General features: G+C 40.2%; 1 protein-coding gene across 1 annotated transcript; it reads right to left on the bottom strand.

Moving 5' to 3' along the window:
* Window positions 1-380: 380 nt before the first annotated feature.
* Window positions 381-11,900, bottom strand: SDE2 (SDE2 telomere maintenance homolog). Its single transcript, XM_068675943.1, has 7 exons — window positions 11,740-11,900; window positions 11,446-11,563; window positions 9,271-9,382; window positions 8,512-8,681; window positions 7,675-7,786; window positions 6,656-7,055; window positions 381-3,682 (listed from the first exon to the last, which is right to left on the bottom strand). The coding sequence occupies exons 1-7, from the start codon at window positions 11,848-11,850 to the stop codon at window positions 3,461-3,463; spliced, it is 1,245 nt and encodes a 414-aa protein (XP_068532044.1). The 5' UTR covers window positions 11,851-11,900; the 3' UTR covers window positions 381-3,460.
* Between the last annotated feature and the right edge of the window lie 596 nt (window positions 11,901-12,496).

Genomic DNA, 12,496 nt, shown 5'->3' with positions numbered 1-12,496 from the left:
AACATTACTCGGGTTTAGCAATGAATACTCCTGTCTGGCAACACTGGATGATCCAGAGTTGTTTTGGAACTGAAGCTCTGAGTGATCAGCAGACCAAAGCTTTGCTTAACAGCAGCACAGGAGACATGTTCTAATTCTGAACTTGCTAGCCAGAAGCAAATTCTTACCAAACCTGCGTATTTCACATGGCTAATGAATTACCCTGTTCCTTGCTATTTTATGTGCATCATATGTACTTAAATTTCCTTCCAGGGAATTTAATTCCTTACATGGATCTGTATTAGTGAAGTAAAAGCTCTTCCCTAGGTTTGCGCCACTATTTTCTCTAATTCTATCAACAGTCAGTAACTCTGAAATACAAGAGAAATCCAAGACAGTGCTCTAGTTCTTTCAGAAGATTTTTTATTTATTTTTTTAAAAGCAAAGTAAAACACTTCAGAAGAATTCTGCAAGACACACTTCTTGTTTGTTGGTGTTTGCACAGGAGCACAAACCCTTTCTTTGGACAGACGTTCACAGTCTTAATGTGTTTATAACCAGAAACATGTTTTGAAATCCCAAGCTGCATTACTCATTGGAAAGATAAAGATAAAAGCAGGAGTACCGTATGCTCTGCATTACCCTCTGGTCCTGCACTAGAAAAGATCACCTTTATTCTGAGGCCATTCTGTACGATATGAAACAACCCATTACACATCGGAATGGCTCTAATTTATATCTAATTAGTAGCTGCTGAATTCTTTCTTCTGTTATCCAAATACTTCAGAAAGCTTCAAGCACTTGTTTCTGTTCTGCTGAAGAATCAATCTGAGTCCTGTCTGTGATGCAGCTCATTTCTGAAGGATACCCAATTGTCACATGGAAGTGAAGCACTGCCAGTGAATGCCTGTATGACTCTCTAGATGCAGTATTGCTCAAGACTAACCCTGTATGCAGACATACTCCCAAACAAGTGCTTGTTCCTGTTTAGCTCAGCAAGATCTAAGCGATTACAGAATAAATGTGCCTAAGCACTGAGCTAGTTCAAGGTACACATAAGCCGTTATCCTAACAACACAGAGAGGAAGGGTAATTCTTCTAATTCTGGCGCTACTGAAGACAATTTAACAAGTGTTTGGCACTACTGCTGGTTGAAGATACTCCAGTTTTTCTCCGCTGACCAATGTTTATTCCCTACTCTACAGAATGCTCCCTTAGTTATGCTGGCACAAATTTGGTTTGTGCTGCACTCTATATCCCATTAGGGAACAGATTTGTTACAGCAAGGAAACCGGAAGAAATGCAAGTGGATGATAGTGCATGGGACAGGCTTAGAAGAGGCTGAGTCACTGCAACTGAAGCAAAAGTGCAATTGCAGCAAGGGGAAGTAAGTTAGGCAAGTGATGTTACGAACACACATCACTAAATTGGCCTATTCCATTTTGGCCCACACTATCCCTTGCCATACTACAGAGGAGCTTCAACACATTCACATGGCTAAGGCACTGCTGACACACCTCGTTTGTGTTTTTTTTAAGAACACTAAGCATACTGATAGCTTGCCACCCAGGTGGGACTGCTGCTGATGTGTAACACTCTTCATTGAGTGATTCACAGCAACCAAACTTCACTACGTTGAGGTGACCTTCTAGGTATCCTCTAATCATTCCCTAATGAAACATACTCAGTAAACCTTTCTTAGCCCCCACTTGCCATAATTTGTGTTTTCAGAACACTCCATCAGGTGGATCCATGAGGGCTGGATTTGTGTATGATGATGTAATTACCATAACTGCAAATACCTGCCTGTCCATTTCATACCCAGTTGAAAGACCCAAAAGGGCACTAAGGACTTGTATGGAATATACAGCACTTTTACAGAATTTAAATGCACCAAATATGGTTCCAACTAGTGAGTAGACTCAAATCCATTTCACAAGTAAGACAAAACAAAGCACAGAAGTGTTTTTGACTTGCCTACCAGCTGCTGCATTAGAAATAAATTCTGCACCTCCCAGTTTCCACACCTTTCCTCAGTATGACTCGGAACCATCTGCTGTGAACTGGAATATATGCAGGAGAACAGAAGACCTGGCTGCCAGGTGAGTTGAGGATGCTTGCTCACACCCAGGCTGCCCCTGACCCTCAGCGACACCTGGAGGAACACTGGCATCAGGACTGCTCCCTCGTAAGCTTCAGGTGGTTTGGCCAGATGCCCAAGAATGTTAGGGGACTGGGTCATCAGAAGTGACCGGCAGATCTACTAGCAAGGACCTACTTCTGACTTCAAATCCCTTTGCAGTCCTGGCAAGTCACAGAACAGGTCCCATCAGTGACTGAATACAAACTGCTGGATTAATCAGCATGTTGGAACAGCTGCATGAACACAGCTGTTTTAGGAGCTCACCTCTATAGTTTGTCAAGAAAAAACCTGACAGACTGACAGATGTCAGAGAAGGAGGAAAGTAAATTTTTTTTTCAGGTCTCTCCAAGAAAATCATCACAAACATAGTATTCTCCAGTATATAGTGGTAAAATCTGAGGCACCAAACTGAACACTACTTAGAAGCCTGTGAAACAAAGGAAGTGGCAGCTGCACATGCAGTCATGAAAATATGATGCCCTTCCAGCAAGGGTCCTTCACACCTCAGGGTAAATCCGGCACTAAGGTTACAGACACTATTCTAGGATAAATCAGCACTACTGCAGATATTCAAGTCCTTGAGAGATTATTCCATTGCTTTTACCATTGGAAAAAAAAATTAAAGCCTGTTCTAAATTTCCCATTCAGGTTCAGATGATCACTCATTATCTTACCAATCTTCAGCAAGCAACAAATGTAATTTATTTTTTAATTTCTTAAGGATGTAAATCTTTTTCCTCACTCAGAGACTTTTCAAGAACAAAAGTAGTAAATTTCTTTATTTATCTAGTTCTTATAAAAGAAATACTTATACTAATTAGTAACCAATATCATATCGATACCTGACATTTCACAAATTTACAGAACAGTATTTATTTATACTGACCTCATCCATATAAAAATGTTCTTTTTATATAAAGAAACTTCAGCTTTTAAGCCTAAATAACAAGTTTGATGTTTATCTCTTGACAGTTGTAACTGTGCTATCTTGAATACATAACAAAGGAGACTCAAACTAAAGCTAAGAAAGGATTCATATTTCTCAAAATAAGTGACAGCAGTATCATAGAATCATCAAATTCAAGATATTCAGGTTATTTCTTCCCATCTGCAGCTATTTTGTTCTGTTACATTAAGAATTATTATAACCATTTGTAAAGGACACTGTATCACTCCTTTATACTGAGCACAAAACTAACTCGCTGTTTAGCAACTTACTCTGTGTTAACTAAACTTCATTAAAAATAGAAACAAATCTATCTGGGGATAACAAAGAATTCTATGTGGCAATGCAGAATGGAAATAGAATAAAGAAAACAAGTACGCAGACAAAATAATTTAAACTTTTGCTTTTTTCCCTTTAGGTGGCTTTGCAAATAAGGAAGGATTGATCTGGTCTCTAGTGAGACCTCTCACTGAGAAAAGCCTTGCTGCTCGTTCCTGTAAAGTGCCTCCACATTTCAGTCCTAAAGCCATCAATTGCATCTTCAGTTTATCTAAACCCAGCACTTCCATTTCAGCAGCAGAGTTGAATGCGAGTAGGTCTATTGGTTCCACCTCCTGCAAAGAGAAAAACATCCAATATCACAATTATTTTCTTCCTGACGGAGGGAGGGGGGGCAAGTATAGACAAAACGCTTGATTTTGCAGAGGACCTTAAATTAGGATTATCTCAAAGTCTTTATTACTTTACCTAATGAAGCTGATCTATGTTTCCATATATGTTAGGCTGGATATTCTCTTTATTAGCAGTATCTGTTTTATCCAGGCAAAGCGTTACTGCATCATGTGCAAGCAAATTTATGCTAGCTAGCAGCTTAGCCTTAAAACATGCACATCTGAACAGAAATGACACACCCAAGAGCAGGGTGAATGCCCAGGTGGGCTTTGTACCCAGTGTCCAGCTGTGCTGCTACAATTTTACTCTTTGCAGTGCCTCTGCCAGCTAGTTAAAGGCTCACTCTAACATGTCTAGACAAGCTGCAGACAAGTTTAATCTTGCAACATACACAGCCTCCAAAACAGAAGCACCACCCATTTTAAATAAGCATAGGTGATTTTTTTTTAATTACTCCATTAGAATTAACACATTCTACTTGCAATAGCAGAAGGAAAAAAAAATAAAAATGTAAGTGGCAGTACTTAAACCTTTTCCCCAGGAGAGAAAATAGATGGCACTTTTTTTTAGTCCCAGGGAAGTTAAGTACTTGCAAAAAAAAAAAAAAAAAAAGGCTAAAAACAACAGCCCATCACCTCATCTAGCAGCTCCATAGCTTAACCTTGGCTTCCAGAGTCATAACAAAGCTATCGTCCCTTTTTTAATGACACGCAGAATACAACGATATGCCCCTATCAGTAGCAGGAAGGGGGATGAACAATTATTCTAATTGTTCTAATTGCAGTTACACACTAGTTAAAGAAATAGGTACAAATAAGATTAATAAAAAAGCTCGTCTCATCTTGACACATTAAAAGTTATGAAAGTTTAATCTTAAAAGAAAATTGTTGGTAATCCAGAGAATATCCTGTGAATATACCGAAGTTACCAACAGCAGGTTACCCATAGTTTTGTCCACAGAAGAATGCAGACAAGGACATTACAACTCAACAGCAGGAATTTACTAACACCCTGACTGCTAGCACACTAAGAAGGACAACAGAAAATCAACCACAACTCCTTCAGTATTTAAAGCAGCTATTAGTCTTGGGGCAAGTATAACACTGGAGGTATCAAAAGGACTTCGGAGCAAGTAGCATCAGCAGTGAGACTACTGAGTTATGAGCCCAACAAAAACAACTAGCACTAACAGAACCAGAACCTTTGTCCTGCTAAGCGCACAAAAAAGGCTGGTTGCCTCATTATTCTAGTCCTACTTAAAAAAAAAGAAAACACACAAAAAACATCAAGGACTGTTATAAAAATATTTCCACCTGCAATAACAATCTGCCACTGGTGGAGTTTCCTGTTCTAAGAATAGGCAGCCTGACAAATACTAAGCAAAAGGTAAACAGTGGAGAACGGTAAACATCCATTTTAAAATGTCCCTGCTTTAATAGTACAATAGATGATCAAGTTCTAATTTATCAGATTATAGTCCCGATCTTTTTTTCCCCATTTAACTGTATTAAACCTTTACTTTTCAGAATTCAGCCATTGGCAATGGCTGAATTAAGGGGAGGCCTTCTGCTCTAGTTGAACAAAGGCAGAAAATTCAAGCAACTCTTCTAGCCTGAAAAAATACTTGATACATCATTTCCCTCTCCAACCCCACCCACCCCTGCCCCCTCCAAATGTTAGTATTATCCAAGGGACAATGAAGCACAAATACTGGCAACGTTTACTGCCAAGTATTAGTTGGGCTTTCATCAATTCGGTGGGACAAGCTGCACTCTCTTCTGGTTGAAAGACCAATCCAAAACCTCCGCAGCAAAAATCCTTGTCATCCTCCTGCCTATCACTAGAGAATGAACCTCATGGTCAGCACTGCTCCTGATCCAGCTGAGGGTGCTTTGACACCAACCCAAATTGCCAGCAGGAATAATGGTATAGCAACAGTATAGAAGAGCTTCTATCACTGATACAGAAGATTTTAAAGCCATTCTTCCACCATCCACTGCAAATTCAGGCAAAGCCTGTCACCTACATTAATCTTTCTTGTCTAGTAAAAGGCGCTGCTGCTTTCAGACTTTCACTGGTCAAATGAAAACTGAAATTTGCAGCAGACCAGGGTTCTCAGTGAGCTAGGCTCAAGTCTTTTATAAATAAAACATTGAGAAACACTGATCAGCTGATTGGTTTAGGGAGCATATACATGCAACAGCTTCTAATTTTAAAGTTTTGATCTTAATGCTTATAATTGACCACATTATAAGCAAGATTAATCAAGTTGGAGAGTGGTAGTGTCTCAAGAAGTATTGATAAGAGTCTTTCACCCTGCAGAATGGTTTTATTTTCCTCTACCTTCTGCATCAAACTCTGGATCCAGAATTCCTTATAACATGGAACAAGAAAAAACAGAAAAAAATGCAGATCTTGGGAAAGACAACACTACACAGCCAAGGGAACTACATCTTAGTAGAAACTCTAAACTATTAAAAATCTTAATTTTGTTAAGTTTTGCCTTAACCCACTATATTTATGATCTCTCAAGACTGCCACTTTACTACAATTCTACTTCCTGCATGTGGAGCTAAGGGTTACCAGTGAAGAGACTGTTGGCTAAGAGCCTTACTTGGCTGCAGTTGCCATTATCTTGCACATTCCCTTTTCGTAAGCATGGAAACACGTTATCTTCAGTCAAGCAGTTTTTCCTTTTTAACCTTGGGATTTTTTGTGCTCTGTATCAAACACTGAATATTCTGTTAGCTTCTTAGGTGGAGAATTATTCTAACTCGAGCACTTATATCTAATGCATTAAATTCAAATGATGCAGATCCTTTCCCCTTCCCTTTGTGGATCACAGAAAAAAAAGTGATCAAGTAAAAGCAACTGAAGAAAGAGACCTAGTATGTTTTGTACTGTTTCATACTTACTGTGCTCTGTGACTGGTCCATTTCCTGCACCTTAGAAGAAACATTTTCTTGCACCTCTTCTTTCAAGGCTTGGGTTGCTTCATTGCTTTCCTGGGCCTCTTCCTTCTGGGGCTTTGTCATTTTGCTATTTTCATCAGCCGGAATTTCGGTTTGCCCACCTTCATGCATCTCCCTTTGCAGGTCTCTTCCACTAACTTCTGGCTGCTCCGGTGCCTTCTCAGCAACTGGACTGTGTTCTGCTGGATCCACAGGGCTGTTTGAACACTTGCTTGAATTTCCAGCATTTTCACTGTATCCGCTGCCTGATGGACAACTTTCATCAGATGCATGAGGGGAATCGTTTTCACTGTCATTCTCAGAATCTGAACTGTCAGTATCATCCAATCCTTCCAATCCCAGCCTGCAACAACCAGCACTTAAATATTTATCTAAACTTCACCTTCTTAATTCTAACCTTTTTCTTTACAAAAGTTGCTTCAAAGAGATATACTGAACTACTCTAGCAGGTATTTAGAATAGTTTAGTAAGATGAAGAGCTGCTAATATCAAACAGAACCTGACATCCCCCAAGAACAGGTGTATTTTAACAGCAATCCCAATACAAAAGTGTGTGCTACCTATTGCTACTCCAAGCACCACTGGAGACTCATTATGCCTTTTCTTTCATGTTACATGAGGAAAAAACAGCTGTTGTGGTTTGAGGTTTGTTTAGTTTTGGTTGGCTGTTTTAAGTTCATTTAAATTGAATTTGTTAATGGAAAAAAAAAAAAAGAAAATGGGTGTTAATAGAACATAACCATATTAAACAGGGCAGAAAAAAAGGATGCCTACTTTTGCAAGCAAAGTTTGCTCCTGCTGGGACAGAATTATATGAAACCATCAACATTTACTTAAGAGTTCTCACGTTTAATCAGTTACATTTACTAATTGCTATTTAAGTCTACTTCCTGGATGAGATGTTTGCTTACATTTATCAAATTTTCATTAAGTTCAAAGTCTTATGGAGTCATAGTACTTACAAAAAGCATTTTTTCTTTCCGTATTTTGTTCCATTCTTTCCAGATTCACCTGGACGCTTCCGACTACTGCTGCTTCCTGGTGACACTACTTTGCTAGAAGTGGCCTGCAGTCCTACAAAAGGAAGTCAAAGTCCTCTTTGCTGATACACAATTCATAAATAGAATTTAAAACAGGCCTCTTATTTCAGATGCAATATAAAACACTCACTGGAAATAATCACTGTCAGTGCACATTTATGGAAATTCAAAGCTTCAACAAACTCAGCAGCAACAAAAGGTTTCTTATCCTGCTTTACTAAGATGGAGTTAATCTTAAAATTGGATTCCTGATGTGAACTCTTAGTTTCTACATCCCATTCAGCCTCAAGTTTCACTATCAAACTGCCAGCAAGGGAACAACCAGTGGGTAAATAAAATAACTACAGAGAACAGTAAATGAAACAAGCTATTTTGTAGCTGTATTCCATTTCTAGTTTTCACATAAGACCTGATCAAGTATTGTCATTTTACTGAAAATGATTACGTAATTCTTACTGATGAAATACCAACACTACCTTCACAGAACTTTGATATTACTGTGAGATGACGCTGTAGCACAGTAAGATAAAGTATTGCTAGAATCTGTACTACGCTTCTCAATGCAATTTAAGAAAAGCAGTAGCCAAAGAGGAAAAATTAATTCAACACATTTTACTGGAGTTTAAAATGTAATTCAACTGAAAGAGTTACTGTCAGCATTTTTTTCTTTCTTTAATTTTCATGCTGGGCTGCAGTCATAGGGACTTTCAATTTGCTTTATTTTTTTTGCAGAGATAAAGTGAAGCTAAACTGCCATACCTTTAAGGACTGAATCTTCTAGCCGCTCAGCCATTTCATGACACTGCTGCTGGTAGTCCGGATTTGTAAAGTAGTGCTTTGGCTCTGCAAGTTTCCGCTGCAGCCTTTCCAAGCGCCTTTGCTCTTTTTCTGCTTCCCGTTCTGCTTGTTGCTTCACCCATTCTGCCATCCTGCAGATTACAGAGCCATGAAAATGAGGGCATTTCCAACATTTAATGTAATATTAATTTGTTACTTTGCAATTACCAAATGCTGAAGAACAAAAACATTCATGGGAATTACTGAAAGAATATACAGAAAGTCTGCTAAAACGAAGAGAATAAACTTTATTCTGGAAGCCAGAAACAGCATGAAGGTCAACCTTCCCCAATATCATGGCCTTGCAGCTTCAGACAGAACTGTGAGACTTTCAGATTAGAAATCTAAGACGTGTATATCAGTCTTCTCTCAGAAGAAGGTCAGGGTACAATCACCTCTATTTTCCAATAATACATTAATGCCAAAAGAATGCTGTTGACTTCCTGCTCTAGGTGCCCCTGCTTGAGCAGGGGGACAGGACCACTTACCTCCAGAGGTCTCTTCTAACCTCAACCTTTCTGTGATTCCAGTCTATCTGTGCTTATAGTTTCACTGTCAGTCCTTTTAGTATTCAAAATAAAAATTCATTGCTATAACAGCCTGTCATATGACCTCTTTTGTTAACAGTGAGTTACGCAGTCACTTTATTTTATAATGCTAGCTTCTAAGAAAATGCCTCACGCTTTTTCATGATTGACGTCTCGAAGTCTCCTTCCACTGAGATCTCGGCAAGCCTCTCTATTTGTTGTCTTTTCGATCTGTGCACCAAGTGCTCGCAGCATAGATCCAAACCCTGAGGAAAACAAGTAATCAAGAATTAGATAAACAGAAACAAATGGAGATGAGTTAATACAAAACAAAATAATTAACTATGGAAATATAGTGAGTTCAACACTTCTCCTTCCCTCAATGCTAATGAAATACGGGGTAAGTTGAATATTACAACACATTAGAAACATCACCAAGTGACATTTTAGGAGTTAGCCATAGCCGCTTCATCAAGATGATCATGATGGACAATGTTGTGCTGGACAGCCCCCCAAAATGGATTTCTATATGCTCCTTAGCTACTACTCATAAGCACAACGGCTAACTTTTCTTACCAAGTCCCATCTTATGTTGTCTCAAATTTGAGAAGGACACTTAACAGCCTCAAAGAGACAATGAGGATTAATAAAATCCTTTAAGCAACTTGAAAGTACCAAGCACAGTTTTTCAATTAAAAGCTGAACACATCTGTACCATCAGTGCCCTCAAAGTACCTTTAAGAAGCGTTGCAAATATCAACCCATCCAGATAGTCTACTGGACCATGAGACAGAAGAAGTACTGTGTTCAGCTAATAAAACCCATTATTGCCATTGGCGATGAGAATTTATATAGCTCATTGAACACGCTATTGAATTTCACATTCTGAAGAGTAAGAACCTAGTTGTTACACCTAACCAGACATGCTCCCAAAAATCAACAGCAATGAATTCATTAAGGTTGCAAGTGCTGAATTAGACCTGGTAACAGAGCGCTCAGTCTTCTTATAAGATGATAAGCATGATCTGTAATTCTTTGAGATCATCCAATAAGTCTTGATATTTCTGAACTGTGCCTGTATGCCTATTTTTAATCAGTCTTTTATGTTACAAAGTCAAATCAAAGCAGACAAAATTGTCAAAGAGCAATTTTTAAGCAACTCCAACAGCAAGTCAGTAGCACAGAGTGAATCACAGCATGTGCATCCTGGGTCATCCCAGGATAACTGAAACTGACAGACAATAGGTGAGGAAGATGGCTGCTATACAACAAGCAGCTTATAAAACATGCAATACTTTTAGGGCACCTAACCAACCAACATGATAGCTCATAAGCTAAAGCAAAAACATTTCTTTTCAGTTCTTTCTAAAAACTATGAAGAAGGCAAAGCAAGCTGAGATGCAGTCTGATGCAAGGCTGCACCATTATTCAGCATTTTAGCTCAATGGCCAGGAAACTTCAAGAACTGGATTCAAAAAGCAAACATACATGGACTTCATTTACACACAAAAATACTCCGCTAAACTTGTTTCATCCTTCATGTTAGATTTTAGAGAATGCCTATATTGTCAGTAGCTGCATGTTTTCGTGTGATTAATACATCATCTACAACAACATTAAAATATTTTAACAATACAAGCAGCCTGTTTTAGGCTGAAATCTTTAGTTCTCAGGGTACTAAGACCTTGGCTTTATTTTTTCAAATAAGAAAAGACAAAATCAATTAAGTTATATAACATATTCAAGCCACAGACTATTTGTAGCTGAAATACTTGTCATAAGTGACAGCAAGTGAAATTTAGGAGCCTAAGAAGCCTTTTAAACACAATTTTGATCTTGAATTCACTCAGAGGAACCTTACAGATTTCTGCTAGTAGAGCTACGCTAACTAGGGATGCAAAACAGAGCAGTGCCAGCAACGGCTGTCACAGAATCACAGAATCATCTAGGTTGGAAGAGACCTCCAAGATCACCGAGTCCAACCTCTAACCTAACACTAACAGCCCTCCACTAACCCATATCACTCAGCTCTACATCTAAACGGCTTTTAAAGACCTCCATGGATGGTGACTCAGCCACTTCTCTGGGCAGCCTATTTCAGTGCCTCACAACCCTTTCAGTAAATAAGTTGTTCCTAATACCCAACCTAAAGTAAACTCGCAGCTTTGGCTTTACTTTGTGGACAGCCTGCAATCATCTGCATTACGAGATACCTGCTACCAGTCTACAACTTCTGATACCAGTATCGTTTAAGGTATGAAATAGATAAACAAATAAATAAAATTTAAAGCCAAGACGTAAATTAGTAAGAGAACAGAGAGCAACAAACCTCCTTTTCCCCCACAAAGCCTCGTTTCCAGGCTATACACCATGCCATCTTGCAGTTCGTCGTCATCATTTGCCAGCCGCCCGTTGCACTTCACGTACAAACTTTCTTCGGGAATACACTAAAAAACAAACAAACAAACACAATTTTGTCACACGATCGGTTGAAAAAACGAAATAACCCGACGAAGTAAGGCGCTAAGGAGGAATCAGAGGGGTTGGAAGGGACCTCCCCGCTGAGGCACGGAGCCCGAAACCCGGCCCCGGGCGCTGCCGGTGCCCGCTGCCCGCCTCTCACCAGCCGCCGGGCGCAGTCCCTCAGGAGGCCGCGCACGGAGCCGCCGCCGGGGGGCAGCGGCAGCGGCCGCGCCCGGGAGCCCAGCGGCTCCCTCAGCAGCGCCAGCGCCATCTTAGCCCCGCGCCGCCAACCGCCGCCCCGCCCCGCGCCGCGCTGCCGTCACGGGCGCGCGGTTGGGTGACGTAGGGCGGGAAAGGGGGGGTGAGGGGGGGACTGGTGCGGGGCGATAACGGGATGGGGATGTTGGGGATATTGGGGGTGGTGCACGTAGGGTCTCTGCCCTGTCTCTGGGTGGTTTAGCTGCGCTGCTAGTGACTATTAGCTATTTATTTATTTATTTATTTATTTAGGGGGGTTCCTAGTTGCTGGGTTTCCATTTTTTTATTTTTTTTTTCCAGCTGCTATCGGTGCAAACCTCCCCAGAGGTTTCCTGCGTGTGTTGTATGTTATAACCTTCGGGGTCAAACTGACGTTTCAGTCCGCTCAGGGACCCAATTTATCATTTTTATCTGTGTGAGGTCATTCTGAGCAGTTAGGTGTTGTTACCACTGGCTCATAGTGGTCGGTCTGGGGGAGTCTGCATTCACCATGAAAACACTGAAATGTGAGGACCTTTCCTGGGAGGGAATAGAAGCTCACAAGCAGCAACCTGATATTCTGCTTTAGGAAATGACCCCGAGAATGGTTCATCTGGAGTGCTGCATAGACAAAATGCCCTGTCTGACAGTGTGCGTGGCACACGCAATCTTAAAAGCCG

Source organism: Anas acuta, chromosome 3 (assembly GCF_963932015.1).
Source record: "Anas acuta chromosome 3, bAnaAcu1.1, whole genome shotgun sequence".
NCBI lineage: Eukaryota > Metazoa > Chordata > Aves > Anseriformes > Anatidae > Anas > Anas acuta.
This window is presented reverse-complemented; position numbering and strand designations above follow the sequence as displayed.